The 21,267-nt window shown below is 54.8% G+C and overlaps 9 protein-coding genes across 9 annotated transcripts in view; 5 read left to right on the forward strand and 4 right to left on the reverse strand.

Annotated features, from left to right (window-relative positions):
• Nucleotides 1–355: 355 nt before the first annotated feature.
• ATEG_07978 (DUF5572 domain-containing protein) lies at nucleotides 356–1,023 on the reverse strand (the record flags this gene model as incomplete). The annotated part of the gene is made up of 2 exons (XM_001216599.1): nucleotides 356–701; nucleotides 782–1,023. 2 exons carry the CDS (start codon nucleotides 1,021–1,023, stop codon nucleotides 356–358), a joined length of 588 nt encoding a protein of 195 aa, XP_001216599.1.
• Nucleotides 1,024–2,202: 1,179 nt separating this feature from the next.
• ATEG_07979 (TFIIH/NER complex subunit SSL1) lies at nucleotides 2,203–2,907 on the reverse strand (the record flags this gene model as incomplete). The annotated part of the gene is made up of 2 exons (XM_001216600.1): nucleotides 2,203–2,578; nucleotides 2,675–2,907. The coding sequence occupies 2 exons, from the start codon at nucleotides 2,905–2,907 to the stop codon at nucleotides 2,203–2,205; spliced, it is 609 nt and encodes a 202-aa protein (XP_001216600.1).
• A 628-nt stretch (nucleotides 2,908–3,535) lies between these two features.
• On the forward strand, nucleotides 3,536–6,834 carry ATEG_07980 (M1 family metallopeptidase; the record flags this gene model as incomplete). The annotated part of the gene is made up of 12 exons (XM_001216601.1): nucleotides 3,536–3,570; nucleotides 3,630–3,799; nucleotides 3,876–4,300; nucleotides 4,357–4,578; nucleotides 4,642–4,759; nucleotides 4,824–4,940; nucleotides 4,999–5,040; nucleotides 5,088–5,291; nucleotides 5,355–5,425; nucleotides 5,477–5,919; nucleotides 5,972–6,184; nucleotides 6,240–6,834. 12 exons carry the CDS (start codon nucleotides 3,536–3,538, stop codon nucleotides 6,832–6,834), a joined length of 2,655 nt encoding a protein of 884 aa, XP_001216601.1.
• A 935-nt stretch (nucleotides 6,835–7,769) lies between these two features.
• On the forward strand, nucleotides 7,770–8,408 carry ATEG_07981 (Rab family GTPase YPT1; the record flags this gene model as incomplete). The annotated part of the gene is made up of 3 exons (XM_001216602.1): nucleotides 7,770–7,838; nucleotides 7,909–8,136; nucleotides 8,214–8,408. 3 exons carry the CDS (start codon nucleotides 7,770–7,772, stop codon nucleotides 8,406–8,408), a joined length of 492 nt encoding a protein of 163 aa, XP_001216602.1.
• Nucleotides 8,409–9,589: 1,181 nt separating this feature from the next.
• On the forward strand, nucleotides 9,590–10,681 carry pmp47 (putative peroxisomal membrane protein Pmp47; the record flags this gene model as incomplete). Its single annotated transcript, XM_001216603.1, has 3 exons — nucleotides 9,590–9,714; nucleotides 9,772–10,508; nucleotides 10,566–10,681. 3 exons carry the CDS (start codon nucleotides 9,590–9,592, stop codon nucleotides 10,679–10,681), a joined length of 978 nt encoding a protein of 325 aa, XP_001216603.1.
• A 1,430-nt stretch (nucleotides 10,682–12,111) lies between these two features.
• Nucleotides 12,112–15,201, forward strand: ATEG_07983 (WD repeat protein; the record flags this gene model as incomplete). Its single annotated transcript, XM_001216604.1, has 1 exon — nucleotides 12,112–15,201. The coding sequence occupies one exon, from the start codon at nucleotides 12,112–12,114 to the stop codon at nucleotides 15,199–15,201; it is 3,090 nt and encodes a 1,029-aa protein (XP_001216604.1).
• Nucleotides 15,202–15,428: 227 nt separating this feature from the next.
• Nucleotides 15,429–16,423, forward strand: ATEG_07984 (WW domain-containing protein; the record flags this gene model as incomplete). The annotated part of the gene is made up of 2 exons (XM_001216605.1): nucleotides 15,429–15,514; nucleotides 15,568–16,423. 2 exons carry the CDS (start codon nucleotides 15,429–15,431, stop codon nucleotides 16,421–16,423), a joined length of 942 nt encoding a protein of 313 aa, XP_001216605.1.
• Nucleotides 16,424–17,847: 1,424 nt separating this feature from the next.
• Nucleotides 17,848–20,066, reverse strand: ATEG_07985 (putative AMP-binding enzyme; the record flags this gene model as incomplete). The annotated part of the gene is made up of 3 exons (XM_001216606.1): nucleotides 17,848–17,950; nucleotides 17,998–19,579; nucleotides 19,637–20,066. 3 exons carry the CDS (start codon nucleotides 20,064–20,066, stop codon nucleotides 17,848–17,850), a joined length of 2,115 nt encoding a protein of 704 aa, XP_001216606.1.
• Nucleotides 20,067–20,958: 892 nt separating this feature from the next.
• Nucleotides 20,959–21,267, reverse strand: part of ATEG_07986 (putative arginine transporter) — a gene marked incomplete at both ends in the record, with an annotated part of 2,001 nt that continues 1,692 nt past the window's right edge. Inside the window, one exon of the mRNA XM_001216607.1 lies at nucleotides 20,959–21,007. Within this exon, the coding sequence (XP_001216607.1) occupies nucleotides 20,959–21,007 (49 nt within the window). The remainder of the gene's footprint in view (nucleotides 21,008–21,267) is intronic.

Below are 21,267 nucleotides of genomic sequence, written 5' to 3' on the forward strand. Positions count from 1 at the left end.
TGTCACCAGTGAAAAGTTCTTGCTTTTTTGTTCACCTGCTTGATGATCCATAGGCAAGTCGTGTTTTAAGATGCTGAATATCTTACAAGAGTTCGGGGAACTGCAGGTCTGGATTGTGTGTGTGGAAACGTTGGGTTACAAAAGCATATGTACTCGTCGAAAACCCTGTCCATGGTGATCCCATGTACTATTCCAGTCTCTCTTTGATCCTGCTATCATATCCTTTACACAAACAGAAAAACAAAGGAACAAAGCATATCCATCTAGTTCAACGTCATCATCGTCCCGTTCATTAGGTAGTCTCAGACCCTCCACAACCACACTGACAATGCGTTATGCCATAAGAAATAAGTCTTCACGTTGAACAAGTTTCTTCAGTGGTCTCCTTTTCCCACGGTTTGCGCCTCCTCGGTTTGGTACTGGGGGTGTCGTGCCCTTCTAGCACCGTATCCGGTATCTGCTGGATGCCAGGAATTGGTTGGCCTGTGGTGATAAGCTCGACGATGTGGGCGAACGAAGACGGATAGGTAGGCTCTTGGGTAGGTGGCGCGGGCGTTGGAGCGCTAGCTTGGTCCGCGGACGTGTCTGTCGTCAAAGTATGGGGTTCTGTAGGGACGTTCCGGGCGCTCTCGTTTTGCGGCCCAGATTGCAACCAGGTTTTGAACGCGGTGAAATCAATGGCCTTGGGGAGGTTTTCTTTCCTTAGGAACACAATGAGTCAATATCAAAGGTTGAAGGAACAAGCGCCATATGACGCGCCACCGGGTTTCATGGCGCATACCTCGAAAAATAAAAGCACTTGGCTTGTAAAACAAGATCGTCTGTGCGATTGACTTCATCTTCGCTCGCGGGCACGTCTGGATGTTGCAGAATGATCGCAAGGCCCTTGGCGAACTCGCGATCCGCGGTGAACGGATATGCCTTTAACTTCTCGAAGAGGGCGATTTCTGACGGCTGGTCTCCTTGGCTGGACATGCTGGGTGCCTGGTCATTTGATGACGAGGGATTGGATGTGACGTCCATCGTGTCTGTGGAGGGTATTGGAGTTAACAGGCGATGCAATGTTGATATTGTCGGAGGAGACAGATTGTCATGCGGGGAGAGAAGCTGGACGTTTAGCCGAGGCCTAATAATTGGCGGGGTGACGTATGTTGGAGAGGAACTTTCGAGTGCCAATCCATGTACTAATGTATGGGAACGATTTGTTTCCTATAAACTACAAGTACTTTTATTCTCTATCAATAGGTGGTTATTGTCAATTCAGTTCATCACTATGTCTTGTCATTAATAGTTCACGGTTAAGTTCATCAATAGACAAGGGCTGGGGGCAGGCTCCTTGACTGTAGCTATCTCATGTAGAATCGTAAAAAGCTCATCAATCTCTTCTATACAGATGTGTCCATTGCGTCTGGGGCAGACTGGCCTTGAGGAAGCTCGAGAACTGCCGCCCGGCTCTGACAGCCCGGACAATTGTGCACCACCTCATGCGCAAAGAGATCGCAGTCAATGCAGAAATGGTTTTTACATACGGTGCACTCGTAGCGACTGCTTGCGCTCATCCCCCGTGCCTGGCTTTCGGCCGCGTGCCACTGTTCTTTTGGCGGCACGGGAGGGAAGGCGATCCCGCATGCGAAACACGCCGTGCTGCGCGAGGCTCGCTGCCACGGCACCTCGACCCAGTTTATCAGGGGAAACAGATGATGGTACGATCGAGCGAGATGAGTTGAAAGGATAAGAGTCAGTCCGCAAGAGGGGCACTCCGCGGGAAGGCCACAGACCTTGCTGTTGCAGCGGGAGCAGAGATACCCTCCGCACGAAGGTTTGGAATGGCATGCGCAAAGAGACGGGGATGTTTCGACGGTGCGAGAGGGGAAGCCCATCATCAACAAGGAGCTGGTGGACTGTTTCTGGGAGTATGCGGCGGGTGGGGTCGTCACGTCCATCACTAGTTCGCGGAAATGTTGCTCGTTGAGCGCGACGCCATAGGTGGTGTCGTCGCCGCCATTCGTCTTTGCGCAGAGCTCCCGACAGATGGCCACCTGGGCCGCGAGGCCAACGATGCCTACCCGGATCTTATCGTTGATCAACGTGGTTATGGTTTGATGGATGTCGCCGGGATCGGAGGAGAGGAGGGAGCCAAAGATCACGAATATCTCTCGGGTTCCGTGACTGGGAGTGTGGCTATAAAGAGAAAGGGGAGCGTCAACATGGATATTCTCTGTGGTTGAGCGTGAGGACATACAAGAGCGCACCGCGGGCCATTTCCAAGCCATTCTGCAAACTCGGGAGGCCTTTGGGATCCTGGTCTCGCAACGCTTGGATGGCGCTGATGTGCTCGGTAGGATTTCCGCTCATGTCACTGATCCGCACGGCGAGTCCGTCCCGTAACCCGAGCACGCCCAATTGCGAGATGGGGTTCTGTTCGAAGAACTCGCGGACGAACTCTTGTGCATATCGCAAGGTCAGAAGGTACCGCGTCGGGCGCAGATCCTTTTCTGCCATTGACAGAGACAAGTCGAGGATCAGAATGAGATGTCGAATGATACCGCGTTGGAGTGGCGTCGTGTCCCTTAGGAGCCTGGAAGGAGATCGGGATTCAGCAACAGGACCTCGTCGGTTGCGGCTGTCTCGTGTCTGGAGAGCTTGGTCGTCTTCCCTGGTTGACCAGGCTTACCTCTTCCTTTTCCCGGCTTCGAGAAGTCCTTCGACCGTGGAGCTGATGGTCCCATCGGCGCCCTCGACTAGCGTCTCCCATGTCCTGGAGACCTCCCACTCGGCGCCTCCGCGTTGTTTCCTCTTCTTTGCGCGCGAGGCCCCAGCGGGATCTCCACGATCGTGTCGAAAAACATTGTTGTCCTCCTCGTCTTCGGAAACCTCTCCGATGTAGTCCTCGTCCGAATCAGCCATGATGGAGTGTGTTGTGGGAAGATGTGGTAGAAGAGTAGAAAGAAGAAGATCGTGGTGGTGTTGGAGCTTTTTTCTTGTCCGGGGAGCCGATACTTACTGGACTGGGCGTGCCGTTACGTAGGAGCTTTCGCGCTGGATGGGTCCAAGCTCCGGCCCGAATGTTCTAAGCTTTCTTTTTCCTTTTCTTTTCTGTCTTTTTTACCTCATTTTATCTGGGAGTTGTTGTTATAGATTTCGTGAATATTGCTCACACTGTCGGCGAATTGTTATATATTTACATCCCAATCGTGATCAAACTCATACATAGAATTGCCAATCGCCGTCAGAAACCATCCCCCGAAGGTAACCGGCCTCAGGGTCAAGAATCATAGGAAAAGACATGTGGGGGAGGCGTCTTGCTCCTCCTACTGCTACCATTTGTCGTGCTCGACCACAGCCTGCGTCCCTCATTCTCCGCCGCCGCCGCCGCCTCTGCAACCCCTCCCCCTCCTCCTCCTTCTCGTCTCGTTCCCGCCCTCCTCCGTCTTCTCGCTCCCATCTCTCTTCGCGTGCTCTTAACGTGCGTTCAGTCGGCTTGGGTCTCCCTCAGTTATCTTTTACCAGGCATTGTTCTTCGGAATTCCGTGCCATGGCTGCGCAGGACAGAGAAATTCTCCCGGATGCGTAAGTGATAAACGCCCATGTCGTAGGGCCAAGAATGCTGCGCTGACAGAACCGCACAGGGTCAAGCCCATCAACTACCATGTCTCGCTGTTTGATCTGCAGCTGGGTGGTTCCTGGGCCTACAACGGTCTGGTCAAGGTAGACCTGACCGTGAAGCGCCCGACCAAGGAAATCGTTTTGAACTCCAAGGAAATCGAGGTTCAGACCGCCGAGGTCTTTGCTAAGGATGGTGGGTATCTCTCATCACAGCACATTGGTCCTCTCGAAACCTGGTGTTGTAGCTGACCGGGTCCCATCCACCGCAGGTGCCAAACTGGCGACGGCTTCCGACATCTCGTATGATAAGAAATCCGAGAGAGTCACCTTCACCTTTCCCCAGGAGATCACGTCTTCCGACGCTGTCCTGTCCGTCGCATTCAAGGGAACCATGAACAATGCCATGGCTGGCTTCTACCGATCCAAGTATAAGCCCGTGGCCGAGCCTGCGGCTGACACCCCCAAGGAGGATGACTTCTACTACATGCTGAGCACTCAATTCGAGTCCTGTGACGCACGTCGGGCGTTCCCCTGTTTCGACGAGCCGAATTTGAAGGCCACTTTTGACTTTGAGATCGAAGTTCCCCGGGGACAGACTGCTCTCAGCAACATGCCCATCAAGTCCGAAAGAGATGGCAGCAAACCGGGTCTCAAATTCGTCACCTTTGAGAGAACCCCTGTCATGAGCACCTATGTTAGTTTTCACCCTTCAGCTATGATGTAGGGGACTAACGCCGACCTTTCGTGCAGCTTCTGGCCTGGGCAGTCGGTGACTTTGAATATGTGGAGGCCATGACCCAGCGCAAGTACAACGGAAAAAGCATCCCGGTGCGCGTGTACACCACCAGGGGTCTCAAAGACCAGGCCGTCTTTGCCTTGGAGTGCGCCCACCGTACTGTTGACTACTTTTCGGAAGTCTTCGAGATCGAATATCCTCTCCCTAAGGCGGACCTTCTTGCCGTGCATGAGTTTGTAAGTGAACCATCATATGGAGAACCCCAGAGATGGTACGCTAACTCAGTCTCACCACACCAGGCCATGGGTGCCATGGAGAACTGGGGTCTGGTTACCTACCGGACGACTGCTGTCCTGTTCGATGAGGGTAAATCCGACACTCGGTATAAGAACCGCATTGCTTATGTGGTTGCACATGGTGAGTTCCAGTGCTACTAAGGCTGCCACTGCTCGTTCGCCTGACTGATGACCGTGTTTCACAGAGCTTGCTCACCAGTGGTTCGGTAACCTGGTTACAATGGATTGGTGGAATGAGCTGTGGTTGAACGAAGGATTCGCAACCTGGGTTGGATGGTTGGCAGTGGATCACTTTTACCCTGGTAGGACACCCTATGGCACCTCGCAATTACACCCAGGCAATGCTAACTTATTCGACAGAATGGAACGTGTGGTCTCAGTTTGTTGTACGCAACTCCCGAGGTAAATATCACATAATTTAGCAGAGGTTAACATTGCACAGGCTGAAGGTGTCCAACAAGCGTTCCAGCTCGATTCGTTGCGCGCCTCTCACCCAATTGAAGTCCCCGTGAAGAACGCCTTGGAGGTTGACCAGATCTTTGATCATATCAGCTACCTCAAGGGAAGCTCGGTGATTCGCATGTTGAGCAACCATCTCGGCCAGGAGACTTTCCTTCGCGGAGTGGCTGCGTACCTCAAGGCTCACGCATACGGTACGTGGATTAGAGTGATAGATGTGCTGGGAGTGGATATTGTGCTGACTATGTGTACAACAGGCAACGCCACCACAAATGACCTCTGGTCTGCCTTGAGCAAGGCTTCTAACAAGGATGTGAACAGCTTCATGGTGAGTTGCAGACTGAGCTATAGTATGTTTGTCGTCCTAATACGGCGATAGGACCCCTGGATTCGCAAGATTGGTTTCCCTGTCGTGACTGTGGCAGAAGAGCCCGGCCAGATCAGTGTTCGTCAGAACCGCTTCCTCTCGACAGGCGATGCGAAACCCGAGGAAGACGAGACGACCTGGTGGGTGCCGCTGGGCATCAAGTCCGGCCCGAAGATGGAGAATGTGAACAGCCTTGCGCTCGTTTCCAAGTCAGACACCATTCAGGATGTCGGTCAGGATTCCTTCTACAAGATCAACAAGGACTTGTCGGGATTCTATAGAACCAACTATCCTGCTAACCGCCTGGCCAAACTGGGCCAATCGCTGGACCTGCTGAGCACTGAAGACAAGATTGGCTTGATCGGTGATGCTGCTGCCCTTGCCGTGTCCGGAGAAGGAACCAGTGCTGCCTTACTGGCTTTGCTGGAGGGATTCAAGGACGAAACCAACTACTTGTGAGATCCTCGCGCTCTGCTCGAAGCAGACCATGACTGACGAACGTAACAGGGTGTGGTCTCAGATCTCCGCGTCTCTTGGCAACCTGCGTTCCGTCTTTTCGCAGCATGATGCTGTGTCTGCGGGACTGAAGAAGTTTACGTCTAGCTTGTCTTCTCCCGCGGCCGAGAAGATTGGCTGGGAGTTCAAGGAGAACGAAGACTATCTCACCGTGCAGCTCCGCAAGCTTTTGATCTCCATGGCTGGAATTGGTGGCGATGAAAAGTAAGTCGGGGGTTGTACTGGGTTAAGTTCTTTTCGTTTACTAACGCCTCTAAAGGGTTATCGCCGAGGCCAAGCGCCGATTCGATCTTTGGGCGAGCGGCAAGGACAAGAGTGCGGTGCACACCAACCTCCGCTCCGCCATCTTTGGCATTTCGGTGTCCGAGGGCAGCCGTGCCGAATATGATGCGGTGAAGCAGGAGTACCTCAAGACGGATTCGGTGGATGGCAAGGAAATTTGCTTGGCCGCGCTTGGACGGACGAAGGATGCTGCCCTAGTGACGGACTATCTCGACTTTGTGTTCTCCGATAAGGTCGCCATCCAGGATGTCCACAATGGAGCGGTCTCGTTGGCTGCGAACTCCAAGGTCCGCCACCTGCTCTGGGAATACATGAAGAAGAACTGGGCTGCAGTGGAGGCTCGGCTGTCGACGAACAACGTGGTGTTTGAGAGATTCGTGCGGATGGGTCTGTCGAAATTTGCGGATTCCCAGGTCGGCGCGGAGATTACGTCGTTCTTCCAAGACAAGGACACCAGCGCTTACGACCGGGCCTTGGTGATTGTGTCGGACAGCATTCGGACCAACGCGCGGTACCAGGAGCGGGATGAGAAGCTGGTGTTGGAGTGGCTTCAGGCTCACGGGTACGCATGAGCAGGGAACGTATGGGCGGAAGTTACGTATTATTATTAAGACTGTTCGTGGAATGCATTCATTCATTCTGCTATTCACAAGATCTATGAATAGACGCTAAAGACGGCGTAAATGAAAGATTCCTCTACAGGGCGGCGCTAGACCCAAACAGGCGGTGTCATGGGTCTGGGGCGGGCGGAACGTGAAACGGTCACAGAGACAGAGACACCGACTTAGTAACCTGCACGCTGGGCTCGCCTGCTCTCCTGCACTCCTACTAGGTCGGCCACCCTTCAACTCATTTCACCTGCGATCCCATCCTACTCGACACTCCCAGCCAACGATTCTGACATCAGTTTGCTGCTACCACTCCATTTCGTCCGCCTTCCCATCGCTCTCCGCTGTTGCCTTGGACTGTTTCGCCTTCTCATCACCTCCTTTTCCACCCCGTTGTCCGCCTCGTCTTTTGTTATCCCCCATCCCATCCTCCATCCATCATCATGAACCCCGAGTGGTAAGTCGTCAGATCGCCCTGGGATCTCGCCCACCGAGTTCCTGGGTTACCCTGCTATTTCTACCAGATCGTCCTCTATCCCCCTCTCTCCGAGTCCGTTTACTGACGCGTTTGCGTATCCAACAGAGTCCCCTCCGTGTTCCCCTCTCCCGCCCATAAGCTTTGGATCCTCGTTTCGTCAGCGGGGAGAGTCGACGGCCGGGATCGGTCGAAAGAGGATGGGTGTTAACAGCGAAACAGATACGATTATCTCTTCAAGCTCCTCCTCATCGGAGACTCTGGTGTCGGAAAGTCTTGCTTGCTTCTTCGATTCGCCGACGACACCTACACGGAAAGCTACATCTCCACCATCGGTGTCGACTTTGTACGTGAATGACTTGCAACCTGCCTTCCGTTACCCTTTTTAGATCGTTGGAAACTACATTATCGGCCATCCCCCATCATGTCACTGACCCATTTGCAGAAAATCCGCACAATCGAGCTCGATGGAAAGACGGTGAAGCTTCAGATCGTAAGTCACCTCGATCCCTCCACTCTTTCTTTGACTTTATTCCATAATCGTGACGACTAACACCGCCTAGTGGGACACTGCTGGCCAGGAGCGGTTCCGCACCATCACGTCGTCTTACTACCGCGGTGCTCACGGTATCTGCGTTGTGTACGATGTGACGGATATGGACTCGTTCAACAACGTCAAGCAGTGGCTCCAGGAGATCGACCGCTACGCCACCGAGGGAGTCAACAAGCTGCTCGTGGGCAACAAGAGCGATATGGAGGACAAGAAGGTGGTGGAATACACGGTGGCCAAGGTAGGCGCTTCACCCTTGTGCCTGGAGCTGACCCTAGTGTCAGCGATATAGATGGATGCTTACTCTTCTTTTTACAGGAATTCGCCGATAGTCTCGGAATCCCCTTCCTGGAGACCTCCGCCAAGAACGCTTCCAACGTTGAACAGGCCTTCCTGACGATGGCTAGACAGATCAAGGAGCGCATGGGCACTGCGACCGTCAACAACAAGCCGACTGTGCAGGTCGGCCAGGGCCAGGGTGTCCAGTCTGGATCCGGCGGTGGCTGCTGCTAGATCAGTCGTCCGTGTGCTGTAGATTCCAAGCTCTCAGTGACTCCAGGATCTCCGGAATCTAACGGGGGTCCTGGTCCCCTTTACGCAAACACCGCATGGCACCCCGTACAGTGAGCTTGTTTCTTTTGTTTCCCAGCCCAAGTGGTTTATTGGGGATCGTGTCGACTTTCACCATGCTTTAGACGGCCTGCGTTTGTGTCTTTAATTGTGCTCACATCACCGGTGCTTATCGGGTTTCGTTTCCCCCTCTGCCCTATTTCTTGTTCTGTGGTTTCCTTGTGACAGCATCTCTACATCAGTTCTCTTCCAATATTTTATTAGTAGGTTGGATTGCTTGCGAACCTTTTTTTCTTTTATTTTCTCTTTTTCTTTGTCGGGATCGAATAATGGAGAAGATCGTGAATGTTTCTTATGGATATGCTTATTGAAAATATGACACTAGCCTGCAAGAAGTGTGTAGTCTGTCTGAGCATATGATGGGGTTAGTAATCGTGGTTGTTGAGGAATGCTGGAACAATAGAATGAGAATGTCACATGCGCCATCTTCCTCCTGACAGGAACAACGCCAAGTCATTTGATCTAAATGTAATCATCAATGCAGGTAGTGGATAGATGTGGTTATTGGCACGAGTGTGCCTTTCAATGGCGATCTACATGGTCAGATTGGGGTAGAAAGCCTCGGCTGGCTGGAGAGCATCGTGTACAGAGTAGATGAAATGAAGTACCTGGTATGGAGAATCATAAACCATGTGGTATGTCCCTATTGTGTAGACACAGGTACCTAGGTACATTCAGAGGAAGATAGACCTATTGAACAGTACAAAGAGCGACATATTCTTTCCATGGTACCTAATATCTCTATACTCCGTAGATACAAAGTGGTCGACCCCAGGGAGATGAACCGAGGCTCAGCATTCGGCAAACGTCATGAAAATCATCATACTCCATTTCGATGCCGGCCCATTCTCGCGTTCCGACCAACGACCTACCTCTTCTGCTCGACTCCCCTTTATTTCCCTCCCTTCATTCCCCGTCCTTTTCTTTTCTCTCCCACGTTCTTCTTTCGCTCCTTGTGATTCCCGACTTTAAGTTGCTGGTGTATACCGACCCAACAATCCACCCCTCTCGATCAACTCCACACCGTTCCTTCATCTTTCTATAGATCCCTTCAACTCCTCACCATGTCTCAATCCAGAGTGGAAACCCAGAAGCGGGCGGTCGCCGCATCGGCGGCCGCTCAGCAGAGTGATAATATCGCGCACGCATTGGCAGGCGCTGGTGGAGGTATCCTGTCCATGGTCTTGACGTACGTTAACCCCCCTCTCGTCGTCTCAACGGAGCTTGGCTAACCTCCCATCGACAGGTACCCTCTGATCACCCTCTCTACGAGAGCCCAGGTCGAGTCCAAGCGGGCCCAATCCACAACAATCGATGCCATTCGGCGGATCGTCCAGCGGGAAGGATTTGGGGGACTGTATTCCGGGCTGGAATCGGCGCTCTTCGGCATCAGCGTCACCAACTTCGTCTACTACTACTGGTACGAGTGGACCCGGTCGGCGTTTGAGAAGGCCGCCGTGAAGGCCGGCCGCGCCTCGAAGAAGCTCACCACGGCCGAGTCCATGATCGCGGGCGCCATTGCCGGCAGCGCGACCGTCCTGATCACCAACCCCATCTGGGTCATCAACACGCGTATGACGGCCCGCAAGGCCAACGCCGACGAGCAGGCACTCCCCGGCGGCGCCGCCGCCAAGAAGTCGCGGCCGTCGACGATCGGTACGCTCATGGAGCTGCTGCGCCAGGAGGGCCCCAAGGCACTCTTTGCTGGTGTCCTGCCCGCACTGATCCTCGTCATCAACCCCATTCTGCAGTACACCATCTTCGAGCAGCTGAAGAACATGGTGGAGCGCCGGCGGCGCATGACGCCGAAGGATGCGTTCTATCTGGGTGCGCTGGGCAAGATCCTGGCCACCTCAATCACGTATCCGTACATCACCGTCAAGAGCCAGATGCACGTGGCGAGCAAGGATGGTCCCAAGGAGAGCCTGAACGGCAGCCTGAAGCGGATCATCAAGGAGGAGGGTTATGTAGGTCTCTACAAAGGTATGTCGATGGATTGCCGAGGGACCCTGTTGCATGATACTGACTTGATGGTTACAGGCATTGGACCCAAGGTCACTCAGAGTGCGATCACCGCGGCGTTCTTGTTTGCCTTCAAGGATGTCTTGTATGACATGATGGTGTCTCTGAGAAAGAGAGGCCGTGTTGCCAAGTAAATCGCTAGGATCGAGACACTGTTTGGGTGAGGAACAGTGTCGTGCCTGGAGCAAGAGGGGGTACATACTCCCTCCGTATGTGTATAGGCATCTTCATGGCTGTACTTGGCTCACGGAGTATACAGGAGACTAGAAGTGATGGGAGTAAGAGTGTAAGATGTCCTCAAGTCGAAGTATATAAATTGGCTCCGTAAATACATGTTTTTAATTTTGCCTGATCATAATAGGATCTCGAGCGCTCTAAGCCTTCCCCCGATCTGTTCTTCCGATGCCATTCCATCTACTTGACTCGTAATGATGTGTATGTGATACCACTAGTACAGAGCGAGCGCACCGCCTACCAGAACGGGCTATAGAGCATTTTTGAGCGGAGGCGGGATGGAAACACGACCGCATGAATGCGCGTTCACGCGTTGGCGGTCAAGTCGAGGAGAGGTTTACAATACAGGGTTAAGGAGGGGAAGAATCGTCTGGACCTGTCGAGATCTAGGAGCCTGCTTGTCTGAAGCCTACGGTATAGACTTCATCCTTATCAGGATATTTGGTACGCGCAACTCCTCTAGACATACTTACCTCCATCATCCCACTCTAACGACATGCTACTCCATCTAGACCAGGGATACGGATTCGAACGTTAGTCTATGTCACCCGCTCGGCTTATAACACATCTATTGTTGGCCTGACAGAGCCAACCCTATCTGTGGCATGGAATGACATTTCCGTCCGCGGTAGCCTGGTGATTTCAATGTCCATTTGCAGTTCACTTTTGGATCACTTGGGGCTCAATAGACGTGTTGGTCTAGGTACAAGTGAACGGATTAACACCCTCAGACACACGCCTCTTCCTCTCTTATCCCTTATCAGCCTTATATTCCGCCTCTAAGGCTAGTCCGCTACGCATCCTGATATGAATCCCATCCGTCCGTCGAATCGCCAGTCCGAGACCTACCTACATGTCGCATACCATGACCCAACGATTTCCGGGTTCAGGGAACCAAAGGAATATACCGGGCAGGGCCAGTTCCGCATATACGCCGCTGGGGCCAGACGATCCGGAAATAATCGAGGAGGCCAAGGTGTTACTGGCACAATTCATAAAGCACTCGACTCAAAGGACGCGGGCGTCGAGCGAGACAGTAACGAACCGTATAAATGGGACCTCTCATGACCGTGCAGGTCGGCGCGCTGCGGCCAGTCCCAGTGCCCCCGCCGGGGGACAGGCCGTAGTGAATGGGTGGCAAGCGACCTGTACTAAGCCTGAGGACCACAACCCCACGGGCGCATCAACAAAGAACCCTGAACCCCCGCAAACCCGCGAGACACCCCATTCTCCTCTGCGCAGACAAACGCGAGGCTGCGAACCGGGGTCTTCTGCTGAGCCACCCGCAAGCGAGGCGCTGCCAGCCGCGCGCAAACGCGCCTCGTCATCAATGTCCAAGCGAGCCAGACGCACGCCAAACCTCCCTTCCAAAGAGAATTCGCCCGGTAGCGATATGGTCCAACCTACAGGAATTCGGCGCTCTCGACGTTCGCGCACTGGTCCCGCCAACTACTACCAGAACCCGACGCTTTCGGATTTCGAAAAAGAAGATGATCACGACTACCAAGACGAAGATGAGGAGGAGGAAGGCTCGAGAAGCTATCAGCCAGCGAGTCTCGCGTCTCACCTGCGTCGCCGGGATACGAGCACGCCCATATGTATTCTTGATCGACCAGTGAGAAGCAGTCCGGCTGTCGGTTCTACAGGTGTCAGGCCTACCCGGGATGCGATGGTATATTCTTCGCGAACTGCGCAGATAATCAAATATCCTTTTGTCGCGGGTGAGACGGAGAAGCGTCTGACCCGTTGGCCATATTTTCCTGGACGCAAGACTGTGGATTCCCTGAAACGACTTTCTCGTGAGAGACTGCAGACCGGTACAATTCTCCACGTTGATTTTGACCACCAGGAAATCACGGCTTTGCTGGCATTGTTGTCGTTTTATGAGGTCCAGCCGCCGTCACAACCCGATACTGCGCTCGCTGATTGCGCTATCCAAGCCCTTTCAAGTCCAAGGCTCCCGTTCAACTTGCCCAAAAAGCTGTCCCGACTATGCAGGCTATCTCGGGCTGCGGTGGAGGAGGGAGTCGCTGACACCAAAGCATGGCTCACCGAAAACTTGACATCTGGTAACAACAAGCGATCACAAAAGGTCAGGCGCTTGCTATGCAAAGCTTTGAAAATCGACGCAGAAGGGGAAGAGTTCACAATGTCAGACGGCCAACTGCGTCCAGACATAGCGGACAAAATCTACAAACTGTCGGGATGCTTACAGCACGCTTTTCACCTGAGTAGACGGGAAAGAGCCGATATTGAGTCATTTGTGGCGGATGCCAGAGAAGAGAATGTTCCGACCGTTCCCTATGTGTTCAGAGTGCAGCCAGTGAGCGAGAGTCCATCAACCCGCAAGACCACTCCACGCCATGGTTTAAGTGAGCTTATGCGACAGCGTGAGATGGGTGGGCGTGCCCACCGCGAAATCCAGTCCAATACTGCGAAAAATTTGGGAGTCACGAGGACGTGGAAAGGTGCATCCAATGATGTGATCGTGGCAGCGTGGTCTCCAGACGGAACTCGATTCGCAGCGGGAGCTACAGCCCAATGCGACGAGCATAATATGGAGTATAACCGGGGAAATAATCTTGTCTGGGGAGACCTCACCACTAACGTTCTAACGGAGCTCCCTGATCACTGCATTCCTCGGCCTCCAGGAAGGAGTTCTGTGAGCAGAACAGTGAATGACGCTCGATTGTTCATGAGTGTATCCTCGATGGAATGGCATGACGATGCTCTGTTTACGGCAAGCTATGACAACACGGTCAAGCTGTGGGATTTTCCAAATAATACCGCGCGGTGCTTCAAGACCCTCCGCCATGACTCCAGAGTAGAGGTCATGGCTCGATCCAAGTTTGCGGGCGATCTTCTGGCTACTGGGACGAATTCCATCGGGTTATGGCATATTCGAGAGTCGCGGTACTATCCCCTCAGTCTGTCGGGGCTACGCTCGCAAAAGGAACTGATCCCAACGTCTCTGGCATGGGGGACCATACCGGCCACGCAGAACATTCTTCTCGCGGGCATGTCAGAGAAGGAGGAGGGTGTCTCCAGGAATGGGTTTCTGGCAGCGTGGCAGGTAGGGCAGGGCATCGCAACGCCGATGCATTTGCTTCCCAACTCACAGAATATCTTCGACATCAAATGGCATCCCACGTTACCGTTGTTTGTGACGGCGAGTGCTGCTTCGCTCGGAGGTCCACGCACTCACAGGGACACGCGGTCTGTCGTGCGTCTGTACCAACCATTCCCCGAAGAGATGCGCATGCGGCGCACGATCGAGTTCGAGTGTCCAGCTTTAGATATCAACGATGTGGCTATCTGTCCGAGCAGCTCTAACTATGTGACGGCTAGTTGTACGGACGGGGTGACTTATGTTTGGGACTCGCGTCGGCCAGACCAGGTCCTGCATCGGCTTCGTCATGGCGCGCCGCTGAATCAGATCGACGAACTGATTGACAGGGAGCAAGCGGACGTCGGGGTGCGAATGGCGATTTGGGGGACGGGGACAGATCAGTTCTATACGGGTGCTTCGGACGGCGTGCTCAAACTCTGGGATATCACACGCTCTCCCGACGACGTCCTCGTCCAGGACGTGGCCAATCTCCAAGAAGAGATCATGTCGGGAGCGTTCTCCGCCGATAAATCGAATCTCCTGATCGGGGACGCTGCTGGGGGCATCCACGTCCTGTCCTCCGGACCGTTCAGTCAAGACGAGAAACGTTCCTTTCAGTTCAAACGTGCCCAAGTCTCGGAGGACCAGCCGAGTGCTGAGACAGGGGTTGCGATCTCGAGGGAATATACCTCGACTGGGAGACTTGTTCGGCATCCCATTTATGGCTATGGAAAAGGCCCAAACTACGACGGGCCGTTTGCATCCTGGGCTCGTCCGGTGGGCACGCCATCCCATGAATTGGCTACCACGCCACTGAATGAGGACAGCCAGATACGGCAGTTCGAGGGGCCGCCTCTTGCGTATCGTACTGGACTAAGTGCAGCAGAGAGGGCAGAGTTCGAAAGACGGCTCCAGCTCTGTCGCATCCGCAACCAGCTTCGGAACGTGCACAAAAGGAAGAGAGAGTCTGGGAGGATTCGTCCGAAGAGCGATCCCGGTTCTTCCTACAGCAACTTTGTAGACTTGTGCAGTGACGAGGAGATGGACGCGGAGGAAACGAAACCGCCCATCGCCAAGGCGCAATACGCACCCACGCACCAAGACATCGAAGTGATTGACCTTACCGGGGATACCGATTCGGAGACAGTTGAGGCAGCTGATGTCGTCAAGAGAGTGGCTGTGTCCAAGACTAAGACTAAGACCAGACGGCTTCACTTTGATGAACTTGCCAGTTTGCTGGAGGCGCTGGAGGAGGATTTTTGGTGGCCCGACAACAAGGACATTGATGCTAATTTGGACGATGCCGACTGATGTGTCTGCCGAAGAGTGCATCTTTAATATGAACCTGTAAATAATACTACCTGTATCATACTCCTCTTAACATGTATCAACGTAAGAACGTGGCTGAGCAGCGCCACGCCGTTGATAGTTGCCTCCCCCACTCGGCTATTCTTCCGATAATCTATATCTCCATCATCTCTCCCTCTCCCTCCCTCTCTCTCTCATCCATCTTACAACCTCCCTCTCACACATACACCATGTCCTTCGCTCCGCCACCAGGCCCGCCGCCTCCCTCCGTCCCAGAGGGATGGAAAGCCCAGTTCGACGACCGCTACAAACAATGGTACCCCCCGTCTCCCCCAAACCGACCAGACACCCAACTAACCAATCTACCAGGTTCTTCATCGACCTCAGCACCGGCAAATCCCAATGGGAACCTCCCGCCGCCACACCCGCCGCTCCACCCCCCTCGGAACCCATCCACGCTCCCCCAACAGACGCACCACCCCCGTCCTACGAAGCCGCGGGCCCCGCAAACCCCGCCGCCCTAGCCAGCGCCGCCGCCGCTGACAAGAAACGACCCTTCTCCTCGAACAACCCGTACGGTCACCCGGACGGCCCATCCACATCCACCCCCAGCACGCTGGACAGCGACGCCCGGCTCGCGGCGCAGCTCCAGGCGGAGGAGGACGCCCGCGCGCGGGGGAGTCACAGCCCGGCCCAGCCGCAGCTGCAGAAGGGTGACTCTGGCGCCGCGGCGGATTACTACGCTGATGCTGCGCGGCCGCAGGCCTCGCCTGCCGCGGCGTCACCGGTTCCTCCGGCCGAAACCAAGTCGAAGAGTAAGGGCTTCTTTAGTAAGCTGATGGGGAAGTCGTCCTCGTCCTCGTCGCAGTCGCCGGCGGGATACGGATACGGTCGTCCCGCTCCGCCGCCGCCCCAGCAGCAGGGGTACTACCCGCCGCAGCAGGGGTATGCGCAGCCTGGCTACTACGGTGGATACCCGCCGCAGCCCGGGTACGGGGGCTACCCGCCCGCACACGGAGGCTACTACCAGCAGCAACAGCAGGCGCAGCGACGGCCCGGGATGGGGATGGGGGCGATGGCGGGCGCCGCAGCGCTGGGTGTCGGCGGCGGGTTGATTGGAGGGGCGTTGTTGGCGGATGCGATTGACGATCATGATGATTATGGGGGCGGGGATTATGGCGGTGGGGATTTTGGGGGTGGAGATGACTTTGGAGGTGATTTCTAGTTGTCCTGCTATGGTGTACTCCGTATACTCCGTGTGTTTTTGAGCGTTGCTTGAGTTCGGTGGGTTTTTTTATCACGTCTATGTTTACGTATGTTATGTACTGTCTATGTAGTTAGTTGCACGAGATCAGATTGAGCATCGCACCTAGTTTATATCCTCCATACTCCTCAACACAACTCAGTCTACTCCGTACTTCATACCGTAAGGACAGGACTACCTCCGCCGCGCAGCACCCCCCTCCCGTGCACTCGACACCCCTCCCTGTGCCTGCGCCTGCGCCTGCGTCTGCCCCTGGGCAGGACCCCGCGGCGTCGCCCCAGCCATCCATCCAGCCAGATCGAAATTCGGCGCACCACCGCCGGCAACCGCACCCCGCGCAGCGCCCGTAATAGGCGACGCACGCGAGTGTGCCTCGAACTCGGCGCGCATTTCGGGGTCCACTACACACACGCATACGCATTAGCCCATCTCCACCGGTAAGATAGGAGGGGAACGGGGAAAAAAACGTACTATTTTCCATCAACTTGGGCATGCCAAAGGTAAACCCCAGCGCGACGAGCGCGAGCAGGATCATCGGGTTCTTGAACAGCGAGAGCGGGGAGACTACATCACCACCGTAACATTAGCAAGCCAACCCTCGCAGGTGACGAAAGAGTCCAGGGTATAGAGTAGGGTAGGGTAAGGGGCAAGGACATACACTTCGACCTCTGTTCGTAAAACGCCCTCCGCGCAACCACCCTCGCCTCGACGGTCACATCGCCCTGGCCCTGTGCCTGTCCCTTGTCACCCGTGGCGGCGAATTTCTCCACTCCGCGGTTATCCCACGGATTCCCGCGGAACGTCTCCCACACTCCAATCACGGAGCCGTCGGCTGCGACGTCGACGCGGTACGGGGCGAAGACGAACTCCTTGGAGCGGATGTCGAGCAGATACGACTCCGGCTGCGAGGTGGGTAGACGGTGGAAGACAAAGGTGGCGGAGCGGGTGAGCGGGGCGGTGATCGGATGGGAGACGAGGCCATCCTGTGCGCCTGGCAGCGAGGTCAATGTCGCGTGGGTGCCGGCCGGAAGGGCATTGGGGTTCGGGAGCAGCGTGGACGGGGGAATGGTGATGGTCAGGGCGGAGGCGACCGTCGTGGTGACGGTGGCCAGGACCGAGAGGAGGGACAGTACGGAAAGTCCTGGGAGGTGCATGGTGTGGGTTGTATCCAGAAGACGAGGTGAAGGTTGAAGGTTATTGACAGATCGGAGGTGAGGTACTCCGTAGTGGATGCTATGATGCCAAGAGATCACATGTCCGGCAGTCTAACGGCTACTACTCGCTTCACAATTACACTCTTCAACATTTATACTTCATATACGCTCGTATGAACAAACCCATGTATATATACAAGTAACCCCTCCCATCTATACAACTATACACATCTACAGCTTGGCCCGCGGGGTCTCCTCCGCATTGGCCGCCGCATACAGCTCATCCAGGAGCTGGCGGTACATCTTCGTCGTAGGAGGACGCTTGAGTTTCAAACTGTCGTCTCGTTAGCATCATCCCAAACCCACAGTCAGGCAACTTACGTCGGCGTCAAGAGGTTGTTCTCCACGGTAAACGGCTCCATCATCAGAGCGCAGTTCTTGACCCGTTCATATCCCGCAAGCTTGTGCTTCTTGGCCACCCGGTCGAAATCCTTCAGAACCGCCTTGCGGATCTTCTCGTCATCCAAGACCGACTTGATCTCGGATTCCGCAATGGTCCGGCCCAGCACCTTGCTGGCGAAAGGCGCGAACATGTCGGGCTGAACGCCAAAGATACCCACCAAGAACGTCTGCATGCTGTCTCCGTGGATGTATCCCTGGGCCAGGTAGCCCAGCTCCGACAGGTACACACCTTCCAGGCGCTCGGGCGAGATGTACTCGCCCTGGGCCAGCTTGAGGACGTTCTTGCGACGGTCGATGATCACGATGCGGCCCTTCTCGTCGATCGTGCAGACATCGCCAGTACGGAACCATCCGTCCTCTGTGATTGCCTTGCTGGTCTCTTCCGGGTTCTTGAAGTATTCCTTGAAGACGTTGCCACCGCGCAGGAGCAACTCGCCACGGGGGAAGGGCTTGTCATCGACCGAGTACTCCATGTCAGGCAGAGACAGCAGACAAGCCTCGGTGCAGGGAGCGAGACGGCCGCAGTTGCCCGCGGTTAGATCCTGCCGGGACTGGGCGCACGCCATCGCGTAGGTCTCGGTCAAACCATAGCCCTGCAGAAAATCGGCGCCAATCGCCACGCGTAGGAAGTTGTGCAGGGACGGGTCCAGAGGGGCGGAACCGGAAACCATCACTCGGGCGCGTTCCAGACCGAGAGCTGCGGCCACCTTCTTGGCCCAGATGCGGTCGTACAGCGCATGCTTCACCGTGGCTTTGGAAGGGTCCGGGTTCTTCAGGTTGGCAGTCTTCGCAGCCACGACGTGTCTGGAGAGAGCACCCTTGAAACCGGGGGCCTCAATGGTCGACGCACGAATGGCATTGCCAAAGCGGCTGTACAGGCGGGGAACCGAGATGAAGCCGGTTGGCTTGAGCAGCTTCAGGTCATCGACCAGCTCCACGATGTTACCGTGGAAGTAACCGATACGAGCGCCTGCATAGAAAGCGAGGTGCTCCGACAGACGGGCGTAGATATGGGCGAGGGGGAGATAAGAGGCAAAGGTGTCTCCCTGGTTGTGGTCGGTCAGAACGAGACCGGCGGCCACGGCGGCCGTGGCGTTTCCGTGGGTCAGGACCACGCCCTTGGGCGGGCCAGTGGTACCGGAGGTATAGTTGATGGTGACAATGTCCTCGGGGGAAGGGGGTTGCATGGCACGGCCGGAGGAAGCACCGAGCTGCTCCACCTCGTCGATCGTATAGATGGACACATCTTGGCCGGCGGCCACAGACTCCAGCAGAGCGCGCTTGGAATGGCCGGCCTGCTCACCGGCATCCAGGGGATCCAAGCTGACAATGAACTTGAGATTCGGCAGCATGGGCTTCAATTTCAACAGGGTAGGGATATGAGGCAGAGAGGTCACGACGCAGCTCAACTCCGCGTGGTTGATGATGTACTCGGTGGCATCGGCCGCGAGGACGTCGTAGATGGAGACCGAGTACAGGCCTTGGGACATGCACGCAAGGTCTATGAAAATTAGTTGCGCAGTTCAAACTAGACGGTATGTCAGGCGGGAATGCCTACCAGTGATCTGCCACTCGGGACGGTTCTGACACCAGAGTCCGACACCATACTGGCCAGTCCGCAGACAGCCATGCTTCTGGTGCAACTCGACCAGACCGGCACCGAAGTCCGTGCGGCGCTTCTGGACGGTCTGATAGTCGATCCATTGGTAGGGGCCATAGGTCTTGTCGACCGGGTTGTAGGGACGCCATCCGAGACAGTGGCTTTTGGGCAGGCGATTGGCGGTGAATTCGAAAATGTCATGCGCGGTGCGGACCTGGGGGTCCAAGGTGGTGATGAGCTCCTTCTGGGTGTTCCAGGCGCGGTAGATTGGACTCCGGCCGGGCTGTTCCGTGCCGGGGATGGGCACCGAGTAGGGAGTGCCTTTTGGAGGCTCCCGTTTGAGCTCCTCGGCGCGAGCGAGATGGATGGGTTGTTGCGAGAAGAACATGATGGGTATCTATCTATCTATGGACTGGGAGGGGTCAGAAGAGGGTTGGATCAAACGGAAATGCAAGGGACTACGCACACCGATGCGCAAGCAGCAAACGGACAAGAATGGAATGCTCGGCGAGTCGGATCGGGAGAATGGCCGTTGGAGGCGGAGCCGGGTGGGTGGGTCTTCGGGAACTCGTCGGGATGAAACAAAAGGGAAAGAGTGAACTGGAGAGAAGAGAAGAGAAGTGAAGAAGAGAATGAAGATATGGAGATGAAGAGAGTGAAAGGGAAGAAAGAGAGAGAGAGAGAAAGAAGAAAGGAGGGCGGAGGACAAATAATAGCGAGGGCGAATCCCGATTCGGAAAGTGCCCCTTCCCCGCCATGCACGCCGACTGGTCCATTCGCCTCCACGCGATGAAAGTACCTCGGCACTTTCTCTATTATAGAGTGCATAGTAATTATTATACTAGTGTAGGTACACATATTATTCATCTTAAGAGGATCAGAATGCCGAGGCCAGTCGCAAGCCTCACCCCATTCGTCCACCCCCCTCAGCCAGGATGGAGCGGATGACCGCCTCTCGGGGCAACCTCTGTTCTAGATTAGCTCCGGGGCAATAGATGGAGTATGAATATTGTCATGGCAATCAGTCTTCTCCAGACATCCACTCCAATCGTCTATCCGTCTATCCCGTATTCCCAATCCTCCTAACTTCTCCGACTAAACGTATACTCTGTATACAGGTCTTCCCCTGGTTCGTGAGGTCCTCCACCAATCCAAAACTTAACCATCCGGCCGGCGATCGTCACTGGATCGTCACTGTCCTGCACGTGTGGATTTCATGTGAAACTTGCTGGCCTCCACATGAACTGAACACTGTTTAATTCTCCCGGCGCCACCGACGTTCAGATGATATCGGTGACATGTGGATGGCACGGGGTACCCCAGAGCTGACTAAGGCAGGATCCATCCAGGGATATTCAGATATTCACTATCTAGTCAATTTGACGATGTTCTACAGGTACAGGCATATTGGAAAATCATGTATGTATGATATATGATACAGCTTGTCTATTATATACCTAGGTACTCGCAATATACATATGCTCATGCAACCAAACAACACCCAGTGCAAAACGCAAAAGAAAAAAGAGGAGAAGAATATGTCCAGTAAGGTTACCCCAGAATCGCCTCATAAATCTTCATATACCACT

Source organism: Aspergillus terreus, genomic scaffold (assembly GCF_000149615.1).
Source record: "Aspergillus terreus NIH2624 scaffold_12 genomic scaffold, whole genome shotgun sequence".
NCBI lineage: Eukaryota > Fungi > Ascomycota > Eurotiomycetes > Eurotiales > Aspergillaceae > Aspergillus > Aspergillus terreus.